Source organism: Sinocyclocheilus rhinocerous, unplaced genomic scaffold, assembly GCF_001515625.1.
Source record: "Sinocyclocheilus rhinocerous isolate Xijiao unplaced genomic scaffold, SAMN03320098_v1.1 scaffold460, whole genome shotgun sequence".
NCBI lineage: Eukaryota > Metazoa > Chordata > Actinopteri > Cypriniformes > Cyprinidae > Sinocyclocheilus > Sinocyclocheilus rhinocerous.
Genome location: NW_015667268.1, coordinates 1,153,078 through 1,171,059, shown reverse-complemented (window position 1 = coordinate 1,171,059; position 17,982 = coordinate 1,153,078). Strand labels below are relative to the sequence as shown.

At 39.7% G+C, this 17,982-nt stretch overlaps 1 protein-coding gene across 1 annotated transcript in view; it reads left to right on the top strand.

The window, feature by feature from the left end:
• LOC107733416 (THO complex subunit 2-like) overlaps nt 1-17,759 on the top strand; it is a 93,096-nt gene extending 75,337 nt beyond the window's left edge. Inside the window, exons 30-39 of the mRNA XM_016545017.1 lie at nt 322-424; nt 2,709-3,070; nt 3,483-3,541; nt 4,798-4,833; nt 11,088-11,216; nt 11,349-11,415; nt 13,862-14,001; nt 17,012-17,082; nt 17,212-17,257; nt 17,374-17,759. Coding sequence (XP_016400503.1) covers nt 322-424; nt 2,709-3,070; nt 3,483-3,541; nt 4,798-4,833; nt 11,088-11,216; nt 11,349-11,415; nt 13,862-14,001; nt 17,012-17,082; nt 17,212-17,239 — 995 coding nt within the window. The 3' untranslated portion in view covers nt 17,240-17,257; nt 17,374-17,759. The remainder of the gene's footprint in view (nt 1-321; nt 425-2,708; nt 3,071-3,482; nt 3,542-4,797; nt 4,834-11,087; nt 11,217-11,348; nt 11,416-13,861; nt 14,002-17,011; nt 17,083-17,211; nt 17,258-17,373) is intronic.
• The last annotated feature ends 223 nt before the right edge of the window (nt 17,760-17,982 follow it).

The window sequence follows — 17,982 nt, the reverse complement described above, 5'->3', positions numbered from 1 at the left end:
CTTAAATCTCAAAGGACGTTTTCTGGTGTTTTTAAATAATTCACTTTCTGTGAAGCACAATCTGTGTTTCATTCACTTTTAATGAGCTTTCAATGGCACATGAAGGATGCTTGCAATTTTCCAGCATGCTTAATAGCTGTACATATTTACATCAAGAGCAAATGCCATAACTCCTTCACTGTGTCACCAAACAGAGGAGCTTTGGCATTCTTCGGCTTTATCAGGACGTTCTGTCATGCCATAGTTTGTCTCGTTTGGTAGGTATGGACACAATGATGTCTGCCCTCGTGTGACGTCCATGTCGGCTCTCTCTATTTGCAGATAAATCCAAGGACAAATCTCAGGCGGCTCAGAAAACTGCCAGCAAAAACAGCACCGCAGCCAATAAAGTGAGCAGCAGCAACGGAAGCAGCACGCCGAACAGGTACTGCACCCAAGACCCGACTCTCCACGCCGCGCAAGCTCAGAATGATGTACTGCTCTCATCTCTAATATAATGTCATTAGAAGTTGAAGCCCTGGGGTGAGAAAGTTTAGCAGGGGCTTATTATTTCAAACTACTCGCCAAATAAATCAATCCTTTATCAAAGTCTACCTTCCTTATGAACTGTGTAATCAAATTGAACAGTGTTCCAGGCAAGAATCCTCTTACAATTCTATTAAACTGAGCAATCGCGGAGAGAAATGTCTTGAAAGGAACTATCTCTGAAAGGCATGTCTGTTACAACACACAATTGCACGATGGCCCATCAAATTGGCTGTGTAAAACATCATTTCCAAAGAAATACTTCAATGGGAGACCGGCGAAGAAAGGTCCCCATTAGTTTCCATTCAGGAATTGTGTGAATGGAATGAGATTGTAATGGATTTCTGAGTGTCTTAACGTGGTTTGGTGGGGTCAAGAATATGTAATTCATCTGAGATGAGAGGACAGAGGGGTCACGATGTGCTCTGGTTTAATAATGAATGACACGGTCAAGAGAATTCAGCCCGTAGCTCAGGGGCTTTGAGAAAACAAAGAGCCTAATATCGGCACTTTTTTTGTCCAAAAGATCATATTCGCTTTCAGAACTTTGGTTTACACTCTTTAAGATTCACCTCATTTTTGCATGTGTGCAGTAGACCGGTTTCATTTTGGCTAGGTATGTTGGTTTGAGCGAGCTGCAGAGCATTGCAGTCTGCTTTCCACCATCAAAATCATTTCTTCTTTTAAATAAAGGATCAGTGAAAGGAGGAGATTAATCTAAAGAAAATGCTAGTAGTCGACCTCAGGAGATCAAACTAGATATTTCATGAGCTCTTAATTACATTATCTGTAGATTTTCAGTATTTGCAGCTGTGGTACCAACATTTAAATATGAACAGCACAATTTTAAAATACTAAAAACCCCAGGTTTTTTTTTTTTTTTTTAGTTTTTTTTTTTCTAGCAGAGGTTAACAACATAAATATATTAAAATAAATCCAATTTAGTTTGTAGACAACAAATTTGGCAGATGTTGGTTTTTATTTATTGATAAACTTGTTTCCCTTAATTAAATTTAAGAAAAATATTTACAAATGTTCCCCAAATAATTAGGGTAATAGGATTGAATGTTGGGGTCAGCTTTGTAGTGTTGTGTAAAAATTGAGAAAACTAAAAGATTATTTTGTCTTCCTGATTTGAATTTAAAGAAATATATTAATTATAAATTGTATAAATGTAAAAATATACAGTCAGCTCCACTTTCCTTAGAAACAGCTTGAAATATATATATATATATATAATTATAATGCTGTGGCATATTGCTCAATCTTCCTTGCTCACACATCTTCACATGATCCAAATTTTCGAACTTTGAAATGCAGCAAATGCAGAATTTTTTTGCATGAGCTTGTTTCTAGTCTCTTAAAGTCATTGGAATAAAGTCTAGTGTTAGCAGCCCATAACAGTGTTGCCAACATGGGAACACTTCAGTGGTAACACTTTAGCTTAGGGACAGATTCTCACTATTAACTAGTTGCTTATTAGCATGCATATTACTAGCTTATTGGCTGGTTATTAGTTCTTAAAAAGCACATATTAATGCCTTATTCTGCATGACCATATTCTAGATCCCTTAATCTGGCCACATACCTACCTAACTACCTTACTAACTGTTAATTAGCAGCAAACTAGGAGTTTGAGGCAAAAGTCGTAGCTAATAGTTAGTTAATAGTGAGAATTAGTCCCCAAACTAAAGTGTGACCCAAAAAAATTAATAATAAAATAAGTTCCTTCTTTACTTTGTTTTTTAATAGACAGAGAACAGAGAATTTGAAACGACAAAGTAATTAAATCAAACTTATCATATTGTGTTTTTGGGAAGGCTAGTATACACATTCTAAAGCTGCTAGCTACTTTTCACGCCATTATTTTAACATTAGATAAGAGTTTATCTTACATAACTCTCTACCCAAAGAACGGCTCGACTTCAAGCATTTGTTGCTTTAAAGTCAGCGGAGACCAATCTGTACTATTCATGAGGTTTTATAAGATCTTAAGTGGTGCTATATTACATTTTATCACTGGTGCCAATCCAGAACATCTCCAGCTTATCAGTTATTCTATATTTCTGAATGAAGGCCATTTGTTTTGTTGTCTTTGTAATGCTTTCAAAGCCAAAAATATAATTTAAAAAAAAAACAACAACATTTCAGCAGACTTTAGTTGATCCCTGATCTCTTCACAGCACTAAAGGGAGCAAAGAGAAGGAAGATAAAGAGAAGACCACAAAGGAGAAAAAGGAGAAGAAAGAAAAGAACCCAGGAAGCACTCCAGAGGCCAAGGCAGGAGGGAAGGACAAACAGAAGGAGGAGAAGCCCACTGACAGCAAGGAGAAGACGCCCAAGGCCGACAAGGACAAGAGGAAGGATGACAAGAAGGAAGAGAAGAGCAAGATTGATGGGAAATCCGCCGAAAAAGAGTGGTCCAAGGAACGCGACGTGTCCAACGATAGCAAGACTAAAGAAGGCAGCAAAGTGGAGAAGAACGCTGGGGCCGGAAGCATGAAGTCCCTCGTGCCCAGATCCGAAGGAGTCGAGTCTGAACGGGGTGAGACGGCCCTGATGCTGTTCGCTTAAATATGCTTCACTACACTTCTTTGACTTTGTTTGGGCTTTATTTGAAGAGTTCATTTGCCTCGCGATGCCTTGAAAGTGGACAAAACCGGCTTTTTTGACAAAACGTGTTTAGGGTTCAGATTGCGCTATATGTGGAGAATAATGCACGGCAATCAGCTCTTTTTTTTTTTAAGTGGCGTTTATCGGTTTTTGCAAATGAACTCTTCATTTTAAGAAGAGTACGTAAAGGATTTTGGATTTAGTTCACCCTAAAATTAAAATTTTCCTTTAGACACTCACCCGAGTGTCTGTCCATATTGTTTAAATTGCATGCTGCAGAACACAAAATCTAAAGCAAAAAAAGCATTTATTGAAACTGAACCTCGTATTTCTTCTCTCAGCAGAGCAAAAAAGACGAAAGCTTGACACGCACTCGTCACCGTCGCACTCCTCTGCAGTTAAGGTTAGTATGGCCTGAGGAGAGCTGTGCACTTCTTTCCTCTTGTCCCTACCTGTCGGAGATCACGTGTTTTCCAAACCTTCCTCGTCCTTCCGCGTCACCCACTGGAGTTTGAGAGGAGGCCTCTGGAGCCCAGCTGTTGTAGGAGAGCAGTGGGGGGAATTTGGCATCTTATGGACTATTATTATTTTTTTTTTTGGAGAAGTATTTTTTCAATAGATGTCAGATTTTTAAGATAAATTTCCAAGGACTTGCCAAAATCTTAAATTCTAGCACGTGCTTCGTTTTTGCTTTTACATGCTAAGAGAATCTACCCAAGTGCCTCACAAGTTTTGTTCCTTGTCGCACGCCGTACTTTTTGTGAGATTGTAAATATAAATATTTATTTTTGTAAAGCGCCCTCCCTTTTTGAATCATAGCATATTACTTGCTGAGGAAGCAAATCGTAAGAGAAACAAATAAGAATCAGTCCTTTTGCTTTTTAAACGAAACTTCGAGACAAGAGAATGTTTCCGCTGGAAGAAATCCTGATCGCGTCCGATCTCCTCCACGTCGGCGACTCCTGCAGGAGCTGGAATGTTTCCCCGATCTGGGATCCCAGACAGGAATATGCTTCTCTTCACTGCCACTGCTTGCTTTTTTTTTTCTTCTTCTTTTTTTTCTTCCACACCCGATTCGTGGAAGGGTTTTCGACGAGAGCTTCCCAGACATCCGTGCAACCAGCAGACGGTTCGTTCAGCATCCAGAGAAAGCCGCGTCACCAGCAACTACTGCATAAAGAGAAGGGCAACCAGGAAAAAAAGTGTGGGCATGGCCTTCCCAGAGGGATCTGTCTATCCGTGACCAGGAATCTTGTTGCAATTGTCTATGAGTGAGACCTCATGCCAAAGTGTACATGACCTCCTTCTATTCCCTTCATTTATGAATCCTAGCTGAGTTTAGCTTGTTTTGTCATCTTCATCAACTCCCATAGTTAATCCACAGAATGTATGCTCTATTTTAGACCAAAGATACGAGTTAAGACGTTTACCTATGATGCTCAGTGCAGTGACGTTCTCCAAACACATGCAGGTTGAGATAGTCCAGCGCAGACTAGCGTTAGGCTCCGATAGTCCGGTCTCTTCGTCTCTAACCATGTGAAAGTTCTAGTCTTTGAAGGTCTTTGGGGATGTGTTGATTGACGGCCAGCCTCCCCCAGCCTTTCTCCTGCTGTGTGCCATCCTCTCCAGCTCATCTGTCATCTCCATTCATTCCTACAGGACAATCTCAACGACTTCAAGGACTCAGCTTCAAAGGTTTGGACCTTTTTCAGTCCTTAACTCTGATTGTGTCTTCAAACTTAGTGAATGGTCTACCCAGACCATTCAAGCGGTCATTACAAATGAAAGTTATGTGCAATATCGGTCGCCGGTATTGGTTCAAAACTTCCGAGCAATGCTCAAAAATATTGTCCATGTAAGCAGTATTTGTCCAAAATGTACCTTTGATGGCCAAAAATGCAGTATAGCTAGACAGCATGTTTTATAGTTTTAAACACTCCTGTGATGCCCACAAATACTGTCGTTAGGCTGCATTTGTTTCATGCCAAACACCCCTGTGGGGTCCTAATAGGGCCCTATGATTTCCATAATGCAGAAAATGCAGAAGAAATTGTGCAATCCAGTCGTTGGATTTGGTAAACACTCCTGTGATGCCCACAAATACTGTCGTTAGGCTGCATTTGTTTCATGCCAAACACCCCTGTGGGGTCCTAATAGGGCCCTATGATTTCCATAATGCAGAAAATGCAGAAGGAATTGTGCAATCCAGTCGTTAAAATGGAATTTACTATATAAATCCCGGCCAAATTTGAATGGAGAAATCAAAAGTAGAGCTGTGCAATGTGACATGAACACATGAACTACTTTAGAGTCAGCTCTCCAGCATTTCATTTGATGAAACACAAATGCAAACCCCCCCAAAATAAGTTTTGTTTAACCTGAAATTATAACATGAATATATTACTATTGAACAGTAGAATGTACTTCTCAAAGTAATATCACACAATTTTTCATCCATGTTTGAATTTAACCAGTAAACCTCTCTTGTGCAGTGCTTTGAAATGTGAACAATTCCTTTTATTTCTTGGCAATGTAATCTTTTACATTGTTTTGCATTCATATGATTACTGTTTTTTGATCATTTATTTGTATTACATTTAAACAGATTCTAGATAAAACTACTTTCATAGGGTACTGTTATTGTTAACATCTTAATAGATTAAATTATTTTACGAATTCAGTTGATTACACATCATTTGTGATTGTTACAATTGAATGTCACTTAACAATTAAAATGTAAAATGCACAATTTGGGGAAAAATAACAGAATTTGGGTGAAAATAAAACTGATTTAATTGAGTTGCTGTACATTCCAAATGATACCATCATGGTAGGCAGCGATTGCTTGGGCGTTCCAAACCCGTCTGTGATGCACGGGAATGCTGTCTATGTAGGCAGCATTCTTTCAGACGGATGCCCAGAAATGCTGTGTGGGTAGGCAGCTCACTAGCCTTTGAGATACTCCCAATATTTATCTCGTCTCGCTGCAGAAACTGTCCTCACGCTGTATGTCATGAATGCGTCTGTAGATTACAGCACATTTTGTGCCACATGCCAGGTGTGGAATGTTTCTAGTGGTATATCGGTCTTTAAAAAGTCCCTTTTCCCTTCAAAAACATGCGTAGCGCTCTTGTGCTCGCACATCCCTCTTCTCCTCTGCCAGGACATTTTATATTCTGCTAATGTAATTTCAGCCCAACAGTATCCTCTATTCTTCCCGTGGCTACGCTCTCCTGGGCTCCTCTCTCAGTCCTCGCTGTCTGATTGGACTCTGGTCCTCTATTCTGCCACTCCGGTCTCTTTTGAACAGCTCCTGTCAGCTGGCAGGGAGATAAGTGTTTTTGCAGTTTGGTCACTGAAGGATGTTTGGAAATATGCTGATGGCACCACCTGAAAAAGCAATACAGCTGAATTTTGAGCAGCCTGTTATTTTACTCTCTCTCTCTCTCTCTCTCTCTCTGAAGGCCTGCTGTCAAAGTATTCCCCCACATTAACTGCAGGATCATCCAGATATGAAGGAAGAGAGGAGGCCTCACAGACCCTCAGTATAGATGTATTTAGCATTAGTTACAAAATCTGTTATTTTCCTGAACCAGCAGGGTTGGGTTGTTTCTTGTAGGATATCGTGTCAGCTGTGTGTATTATTCTTGTATTTCAGTTGTGATTAATGATTAATTCCGCAGTCATTCACTCTCAGGGAGTTTGTGAATACCCTTTCGAAACAGAGGTGCTTTATGATGTTGGGTAAGCAAGTGTCTTTAACATATCGCAGGACCATGAAGGGTTGTCACCGAAACCTTTAGTCAATAGCAATAACTAGACGGCTTTTACAATATTTCATGCCAGTTTCAGTATCATACTCATTAGGGCTGTGCGATTAATCGAAATCGAATCGAAATCGCGATTTGAGACGTTGCGATTTGCTAATCGCAAAGCCTGCAATGTGGACGCGATATTACTCTGTTCCAGAGCATATGCATGACTGCCAGCCTTGAGTTGCAGTCTTACTTGCCCTGGGCAAGAGTGAGCGCACCTCCGTTCTCCCCAATCAGCACTGCTCTAGCCAACTGCGTAAACACCCACCATTAAAAAAAAAACCGGGACGGGAGAGAGACAGAGTGGGATTATAGCGTCTACTGGGTCAGATCGATAGTTAGGCAAATTAAATTGGTTTTAATGTAAACTATAGTGGTGTCTATTTGATGGATTCTATTGGTGGGATGTAATCTGGCAGATGGCATTCCTATTGGAATAATGCCCAAAACAAAAAGGAATTTTGTAATGGTTTAATGGAAACTATAAGAATTTCTGTGATGGTTTCTATTGTTTTTTTCAGCAGGGTAATGATACCCATACTGTGCTGCACATTATTGACAATATTGAGCTGGAGCTTGACTTTGCAAATTTAAAATCGCAATCGCAATATCTGTCAAAAAAATCGCAATTTGATATTTTCCCCCAAATCGCACAGCCCTAATACTCATTTCAGTTCTTTTAAACACAATACTTAGTAATTTATTGACTGATTATGAAGTCATTGTAATCGGTCTGTACATTAAAGAACAAAACAAATAAGCTGTGGAACAAATAAAAATGACAGAACCAAGATACAGACGGCGTAAATGTTCCTGGAAGTTTGTCAGGATTTCAACAGCCGTTTCAAGTCAAGTAATCTTTCAGAAATTGAAAATAAAGTACTTTTTTATTAACTGGTTCACAAAACCAATTTATTCACAAATCAGACTGAATGCGTAAGATCTGATGTTAAAGAGCGTTTCTTTCAGGCATCAGAAATCACTACTATGTCAGGTCTTTGAAGGAGGCTTATGCCGGGTTCAGACTACACAATATTTTTGTCGGTCACGATAGTCACTGTGTCAGATTACACAATTTTGACTCCTAAAATCTTATCGTGGCGTGGACAAGAAACATGTCAGACCATTCATCGCATGCCGTCTTTAACGACGCGCGTGATGTCATCGAGAAAGCGGAACTAGCGACTGACTCGCGAAAACAAGAGTGTAAACATTGCTGAAGCACTTCCGCTATAGTTCGCCAGCATTTTTCTTTCTTTGTTCTGTCGTGGTAGTCCCTTGATGACACATCATACAAGCAGGATTCATAATCCCACCTAGCAGCACCATCATCATCTCTTTCGTTTTGCCATGTTTTAAACCTGTGTATGAAAGAGCTGCTATTGGTCAACGTCACCAATGTGACTCCCGCCTCTTTGCCCATTTTTGATTACCCGGGAGTGACGCGCGGTGACGCGCTGCCAAGATGGCGACGGCCGGCTCCGCCCACTTTGAGCTTCAGAAACGTTCTTCAGGAACCTATGGGTAACGTCACAGACACTACGTCCATGTTTTTATACAGTCTATGGACAGAACTCATCGTGGACGACGGAAAAAAATTTCAACATGCTAGTCTTTCTGTCGTGATGTCGTGAAGCATCGCAGACGCGGCATCGGTTGTCGTCCACTATGACGCACTACACGAGCTGAAACGATGGAATCTTGCGTCCCGACGGCCATTGTCATTTACGAATCCCCACGACACCCTACGTCAAGCAAATCGTGGCAAAATCGGGCTAAAATCGTGTAGTCTGAACCGGGAATTAGAGGCTACAGTAAGCTGGTGAAGATGTGAATGCTCAGGTCATTTGGAGAACAATCGTTAACCGCCTTCAGAAAGACTCGTTTCCCCCCCAGTATCTCTTGCTCTGTTGGATCTCAGTCTGGTTTTGTTCCTCTCCCCCACATTTATCAGCAGAGCATCTTTGGATCAATAGGAGAGTCTGAAATGGCAGTTTTCCAAACAACACTAACCACATTCTGCTGTTACATTCCAAACAAGAATCATATTTATTGTGAGTGTGCTTTTATGCACATGGACACTTTTTTTTTTTTTTTTATTCATTTGATTTAAGTTACTTTATTCTGTATGTGTCAGTTCCAGCTGGAACATGAATATGAGGCTAATGATCAAACAACTTAAACAAAAAAAATAGCCCTGCAGCAAATTGTTAATGAAGCTCTTTTGAGAGCATGAGTTGCTGAACATGATGTGGGCAGTTGAGTTTGTGTCCTGTGCGTCTGGCAGCTTGTGTTGTGTTAAGGATAAAATTAGACAGTATATACCTGCTTCCACCTGAAAGTACATAGTCATTCATTTGCAAAGACGGGGTTTTTTTATTTATTTATTTTTTTTATATATATAAATCTTGTCGTTGCTGCTGTCACCGGACAACAGATGAGTTTACATTTAAGGTTTTACATTTTATCTTATCCCATGAAGCATTTTGGGGCTTGGCACTCTGTGCTAGTTAAGGCTACAAGAAAAAAATATTTTGATAACCAACTAATCTGCTGATTATTGCTACAAACATTTAATATTTATTAAACATATAATATATATAAATTGTATATAAACTTTTTATATAATATTTTTATATAAATTAAATAATCGTATTGCCTTTTACAAATATTTTTAAAGGGCAATATGATTATTTAGCATTTTAATTTGGATTAGATATTTCATTATTTTAATATATTAATACTCCCCTTGGAAGTTTGCTGAGAGTGAGAGCGACTGCTCTAGATCTCTGCAGCAAACATTCAGGCTTGTCATTTTCTGTCTGAGATGTTGATGTTAAGCTTGAATGAATGCCAACAACAGTTTATCTTGCTTGCTCATGCTTCGTTCTTGTTATTTGAGCACTTTCCACGTGTTGTTCTCCAAATGAAGGCTTCATCCATTTTCTGAAGATTTTCCGTTCTTAAGGAGCATTGTGATGTTTCATAACAGTATTGCTCAGTGCTTGTTTGAAGAGGTCAACTATTTGTTGGTTGATTTGTGAATCACGACCCTTACGGGCTTTTCTCGTGAATCATATCAGCGCTTCCCAATGCACTGAAGCATCCAGCTGCAGTGTACTCTGATGCCACATTACGTACACAATGAATCGTTTTTGTAATCATGATCATGATTTCTGTATCTCTCGATTTAGACATAATCATCGATTATATGCAATATATATATTTTTTTTAATCCTGAAAGTGTTTCTTTTTAATTTGGCATTTGTGTTTTCTTGCATTGGTAACAAGTCTCCACAAGATTTCATGGTTGCAGTTGCCAGATTTCCAGAGTTTAAATCCCCCAGTCAGAGCTTTTTCATAAATTGGTACATTTTCTGCCCAGTGGTTTACTTAATCTTCCCAACCTGGCAACCATCTGCTCGTGCTCTCTCTATATTAAGGAAAAAAGCAGTGATGAGGTGAAAACACGAGCAAACGCGTAAGCTGGAGTTCAGCGATCTCTATTGAGATATTCATGCGGCTGTTTGCTGCGACTAAATCTGCAAGCAAACAACGCAAGCTGACGTTCTCTTCATTTGTGCTTATTTGAAAGTGCTTTAATTCTGTAAATGTAAAAAAAAAAGTGAATAATCGTAATGTTTTTGAGCAAAATAATGATTATTTAAGCAATATCGTGCAGCCTTAACGTACAGGTCAAATATTAATTTCGCCTTTCATCCTTTTGGCCTCTGACCTTTTCAACTGTGGCCACTGAATACCTGGCAACATTAGCATGACGTATCAATAAGTTGGTGGACTGATCCTCCTTGCCTTTTTTCTTGCTGCCTAGCAACCCAGTAAAATCGCCCTTTTGTAACGCTTTTCACATGAAGGTTTGCCGCTTGTTTTGTGGTGCGTTGAATGCCTGATGCGAGGCACGTGAAAGGGCTGCATATGTGAGTTCAGCTTTTAATAGAGTGCTTGGACTTCCAGTGGGTGTGTCTGATAGCACTGTGAGGTGTGAAGGCTCATGGGAAGGCGAGTGCGACTCTAATGGGGCATGCTAATGAAGTGGCAGCGGGCCGCTGCGAGTGCTGTAGCTCTCATCCTGCGAGGCGTTAACCCTTTCTTATCTCTCCATCCAACCCTCAGCACCATCCTAACCACAGCACAGTCCTGCCCAAGAGCAAAGAGAAGGACGACGAGAAGAAAGAGTCTGACAAATCCAGGGACCGTTCCAAAGAGAGGGAGAAGAAAGAAGACCGGAAGGACCGGAAACGAGTAAGTGGCTCTGTCCCTGACGCCGTTAAAGGATTTGGGCACTTGGTGAGGTTCATAAAGCACTTTTCTCACTTACAACATGGACGTCTAAAGAGCCGTAATTGAGTTGATTTGCACCGTTTCTTCATCTAGGACTTCTCAAACAGCGACCGCGAGATGAGCCAGGAAGCCAAGCGCCGCAAAGATGAAAATGGAATGAGTGAGTCGATTACGCCTATCTTTTAAATTTGTTTTGCCCTCTGCCGAGAGCAGGAGAGGCGAGCTAGCGAAGCGGAACGTTCTCTTTCTCTGCAGAGGAGGCAATCAGAAAGCCCTCCCCGCGGCGGCGGCGCAGCTCTCATGTGTTATCTGACTCACATGACTGCGCTCTCTCTCTCTCTCTTCACACAGGCTCCTCCAAACACAGCAAGAGCGCCAGCCCCTCCGAATCGCCCCACTCCAACGACAAGGACAACAGCAAACGCTCCAAGTCCACCAGCAAGGACAAGAGCGATCTTGCTAGTTAAGGCTACAAGAAAAAAATATTTTGATAACCAACTAATCTGCTGATTATTGCTACAAACATTTAATATTTATTAAACATATAATATATATAAATTGTATATAAACTTTTTATATAATATTTTTATATAAATTAAATAATCGTATTGCCTTTTACAAATATTTTTAAAGGGCAATATGATTATTTAGCATTTTAATTTGGATTAGATATTTCATTATTTTAATATATTAATACTCCCCTTGGAAGTTTGCTGAGAGTGAGAGCGACTGCTCTAGATCTCTGCAGCAAACATTCAGGCTTGTCATTTTCTGTCTGAGATGTTGATGTTAAGCTTGAATGAATGCCAACAACAGTTTATCTTGCTTGCTCATGCTTCGTTCTTGTTATTTGAGCACTTTCCACGTGTTGTTCTCCAAATGAAGGCTTCATCCATTTTCTGAAGATTTTCCGTTCTTAAGGAGCATTGTGATGTTTCATAACAGTATTGCTCAGTGCTTGTTTGAAGAGGTCAACTATTTGTTGGTTGATTTGTGAATCACGACCCTTACGGGCTTTTCTCGTGAATCATATCAGCGCTTCCCAATGCACTGAAGCATCCAGCTGCAGTGTACTCTGATGCCACATTACGTACACAATGAATCGTTTTTGTAATCATGATCATGATTTCTGTATCTCTCGATTTAGACATAATCATCGATTATATGCAATATATATATTTTTTTTAATCCTGAAAGTGTTTCTTTTTAATTTGGCATTTGTGTTTTCTTGCATTGGTAACAAGTCTCCACAAGATTTCATGGTTGCAGTTGCCAATTTTCCAGAGTTTAAATCCCCCAATCAGAGCTTTTTCATAAATTGGTACATTTTCTGCCCAGTGGTTTACTTAATCTTCCCAACCTGGCAACCATCTGCTCGTGCTCTCTCTATATTAAGGAAAAAAGCAGTGATGAGGTGAAAACACGAGCAAATGCGTAAGCTGGAGTTCAGCGATCTCTATTGAGATATTCATGCGGCTGTTTGCTGCGACTAAATCTGCAAGCAAACAACGCAAGCTGACGTTCTCTTCATTTGTGCTTATTTGAAAGTGCTTTAATTCTGTAAATGTAAAAAAAAAAGTGAATAATCGTAATGTTTTTGAGCAAAATAATGATTATTTAAGCAATATCGTGCAGCCTTAACGTACAGGTCAAATATTAATTTCGCCTTTCATCCTTTTGGCCTCTGACCTTTTCAACTGTGGCCACTGAATACCTGGCAACATTAGCATGACGTATCAATAAGTTGGTGGACTGATCCTCCTTGCCTTTTTTCTTGCTGCCTAGCAACCCAGTAAAATCGCCCTTTTGTAACGCTTTTCACATGGAGGTTTGCCGCTTGTTTTGTGGTGCGTTGAATGCCTGATGCGAGGCACGTGAAAGGGCTGCATATGTGAGTTCAGCTTTTAATAGAGTGCTTGGACTTCCAGTGGGTGTGTCTGATAGCACTGTGAGGTGTGAAGGCTCATGGGAAGGCGAGTGCGACTCTAATGGGGCATGCTAATGAAGTGGCAGCGGGCCGCTGCGAGTGCTGTAGCTCTCATCCTGCGAGGCGTTAACCCTTTCTTATCTCTCCATCCAACCCTCAGCACCATCCTAACCACAGCACAGTCCTGCCCAAGAGCAAAGAGAAGGACGACGAGAAGAAAGAGTCTGACAAATCCAGGGACCGTTCCAAAGAGAGGGAGAAGAAAGAAGACCGGAAGGACCGGAAACGAGTAAGTGGCTCTGTCCCTGACGCCGTTAAAGGATTTGGGCACTTGGTGAGGTTCATAAAGCACTTTTCTCACTTACAACATGGACGTCTAAAGAGCCGTAATTGAGTTGATTTGCACCGTTTCTTCATCTAGGACTTCTCAAACAGCGACCGCGAGATGAGCCAGGAAGCCAAGCGCCGCAAAGATGAAAATGGAATGAGTGAGTCGATTACGCCTATCTTTTAAATTTGTTTTGCCCTCTGCCGAGAGCAGGAGAGGCGAGCTAGCGAAGCGGAACGTTCTCTTTCTCTGCAGAGGAGGCAATCAGAAAGCCCTCCCCGCGGCGGCGGCGCAGCTCTCATGTGTTATCTGACTCACATGACTGCGCTCTCTCTCTCTCTCTTCACACAGGCTCCTCCAAACACAGCAAGAGCGCCAGCCCCTCCGAATCGCCCCACTCCAACGACAAGGACAACAGCAAACGCTCCAAGTCCACCAGCAAGGACAAGAGCGATCTGGCCAAACCGGAGAAAACCTCTGGAGGCAAAAAGGTTTGTGACTGTGTTCTGTTCCACCTATACAACTTACATCGCTCATATCTGGGGTTAAGATGTCAAACAAACCCCTAAAAGTGTTCAACTCGACTCCTCCTTCGTGATCCCATTGAGTGAATGACCAATGTCTAGAGAGCAGAATATCATAGTCTATATTAGAAATCTGATGGCAGTGTTAATCTCATTGTTGAGAATATGATGAGGCATAAAAGATACATCATGACTATAATTAAATAAAAAAAATGCTTTTAGAAGACAATGTAGAAAGATTAGATTCAAATCATCATGGTCAATGTGTAAAGGCCTGTTCACACACACAACGATAACTATAGCTATTACTGGAGCTGCATGATTCATCAAAATAAATCCAAATGATGATATGGCTTAGTGGTTGCGATTTAAATATGCACTGTGTGTGTTTCACAATGAAGCGCAGCACTGTGTTCATTTACACGCGATCGGCCGGTGTTTGCTGCTCCACATGAGCTCAGTCTCTGCATCTGCTCTGAGTTTGGGAACACAATATGCACCAGCCATCTTCATAAACCTGTGGTATGAAGGGATTATGGACAAAAGTGCAGCTTTAAGAGCGCCCTGCAGTTTTCTGTCAAAAGGTTTAATGGTTAAATGTTTGAAAATGAAGAAAATAAGACAGCCACGAATATTAGTATTGTCATTTTTACAGTTGTAATGTAAAATAAAATGAGTGTTATTAATATTTGTATTATTTTTTTTATATTTGTAATTTTGCAGTGAAATATTACGGTAGTTTGTTTTTCTTTTGTTTTAATTTAGTATATATATATATATACAGTATGTCACAAAAGTGAGTACACCCCTCACTTTTCAGCAACCATTTTAGTATATCTTCTCAAGGGACAATACTATATAAATTAAATTTGGATATATTTTAGAGTAGTCAATGTGCTGCTTGTATAGCAGTACAGATTTACTGTCCTCTGAAAATAACTCAACATACAGCCATTGTCAAAATAGCTGGCAACAAAAGTTAGTACACCCCAAATGATAACAGCTGTATGTCGTTTAACCATGCAAAGCCACATGTCCTATTCATCATGTTCATGTTTTTGTCTGCTTGACAGGACCATACAAATTTGTGTATCTTGTATTAGAGCAGTTAAAATTTGGTGCTTTGAGTACAATTATCTCATACTGACCGCTGGATGTTCAACATGGCACCTCATGGCAAAGAACTCTCTGAGGATTTGAGAATTAGAATTGTTGCTCTCCACAAAGATGGCCTAGGCTATAAGAAGATCTGTAACACCCTTAAACTGAGTTGCAGTATGGAGTGGCCAAGTATGTCTCCAGACCTGAACCCTATTGAGCACCTGTGGGGCATCCTCAAGCGGAAGGTGGAGAAGCGCCATGTGTCTAACATCCAGCAGCTCCCTGATGTCATTATGGAGGAGTGGAAGATGACCTGTGCAGCTCTGGTGAACTCCATGTCCAGGAGGATTAAGCAGGGCTCTACGCTTATTTTTCTTTTTAGGAGCGCTTGTGCTCTTAACTTAAAAAATTTAGGAGCACAGTCAAGAATTTAGGAGCACCAAAATTTGATAATTTTTTAAAAATTATATTTTATAAGCTTTTTAAAAATTCTAGATAAAACCATAGAATAAGAACAAGTAGAATAAGAATAAGTTTCTAATCAAATGAAATCCGTATTGAAATGAATTTGTACAGAGGTAGCACAGAAGAACACAAAAGTTGCTTGTAGGTGTATTTTCAGACATTTAATGAGGATCAGAGGTGGCATGAGTGCAATTAAATCCATAAATTCATGTTTATTAATGAATTTAATGATTAATGATTAAAAGATTCAGCAGTAGTTTTCTGTAGAGCCCTGTTAAGGCAGTGCTAGATAACAATGGTGCTCACACAAAATATTGACACTTTGGAAACAGTTTTGACATTCACTTGGGGTTTACTCACTTTTGTTGCCAGTTATTTAGACAACAATGGCTGTATGTTGAGTTATTTTCAGAGGACAGTAAATCTGTACAAGCTGCACATTGACTAGTTTAAAGTACATCCAATTTTCATTTCTATAGTATTGTCACTTGACAACATATAATAAAATGGTTGCTGAAATGTGAGGGGTGTACTCACTTTTGTGAGATACTGTTTATATACATGTATTTTTTTTTAGCAATAACAATAATATTATATATTTTTTTATTCATTTTTTTTATAGCTATATAATTATATACTCCCAAATTTGGCCAAATTGTGTAGCCCTACAAAAAAAAAAAAAAAAAATCAAGCATTTTATATCAGTCTCAAATTTTATTTGAAACATCACAGTTGCCCAGCCCTAATTCTATTAGCATCCACAGGAACATATAATGAGGTCTTATTTGTTGTAAGCGTGTGGTGCAGTTGTGGTCAGCTTCTTTGAATGCTAGCGCTGTTTAAAGCTGGTTGGATTATGATTGGCTGTCAGTGTTTTTATCGTTATATATAGCTTTGATCATCAGATTAGTTTTGACGTGGTCATTCTTATTGAATTAGAACGATTATCAAAACTTCACAGTTGTTGTCTTTGGTGTGAACAGGCCTTAACTTGCATTATGAATATGCCATTGCTGTAACAAATCTAATATCCTACACATCTCCAAGAATTGACTTTAAAAACTAAAATGCAATAACATTGTGAGTATCTCAGGTTTCACTTTATTTGAATCCTTTTTGTTTGAAACATTTAAAGTAAATGTTTTTTTTTTGTTGTTTTTTTATGTAGCAAGCTTTTACAGTTTGATGCATTTTGTATTTTCATGAGGAGACAAACCCTGTGCCTGAAACAAAGCTTTAGAAATGAACACCGCTCGATCATCCTTACGTCTGCAGAGAAGCCCTCATTAACTACATCGAAACTCAACCAAAACACCCAATGCACCAATTAAACAGCAACTGTAGATCCGGTGTGAAATGAAACCATTTCCTGCACATGTTCACCGATGCTCTGGTGTTTCCTCTGCTACAGGAGTCCAGGCACGACAAAGAGAAATCCGAAAAGAAGAGAGACAGCACTGGCGCTAAAGAAGAGAAGAAACAATATCCTTTGATGCCTTAAACACCAACGGCAGCGTGTAGAGATGGAAAGAAGTCATGCTCTTTGTATAGAAATCAGCTTTAAACTGCACTGGAGCAGATCAACTGTTTTTTTCCCTTAACATTCCTCACTCATAAATCATCAGAAAAGCACAGATAATCCATGCTGACACTCGAGGTGAGCGTTTGAGGACACATTCCTTATTATTACTCGTTTCTTAAGAGTGGAGAAATGGGTCGGTGAATGTGAAAAAGAGCAGTAATTGATTTGCAATGTGCTTTTGGATAATGCAGAAGTTTTCCTGAGTGGCACTGGCTGCAGTAGTTCCTGCAGGATTCATCAGCCCAGCTTTCTCATCCATGTCAGCATCTTAATTCACCGTCTGGAAAGAAGACTCCCTCGCACACTTAGGAATCTTGCCTGCATCCAAACTCCTGTGGTTTTGCCTAGAAATGTTGTCGCTCGTATTTTAATCTGCCATTTTTATTGTGATATTTTCAGTGCTTCACTGAAAGTTTGTTTCCTTTAATATTTAGCACAATGTGCTGCTTGCATCACAAACAGATTCAGGTTGAATTGGTGTCGCTCTCAAATGCTTGCGTTTTTATGACCTCGCCTGTTACTTTCTTTTCTGTTTTCTTCTTTCTTTTCTTTGTTTTTTTTTTTTTTTTTTTTTTTTTTTTTTTTTTTTTTTTAAGTAGGTTTCCTGAATACTACCTTTTTTCCTTTTTTAATTCACATGTGACATTTAGACTAGGTGTTTGAAGCCGTACAAATGCTCTATTTGTATATTATGTACACAGAAATAAAATGGTTCCATGTAATAAGGCATTTCCTGTTACTTTCATTTCAAATGTACGCCTCCTTTGTGTGTTCAATCACGTTTTTAAAAGATTTGTATC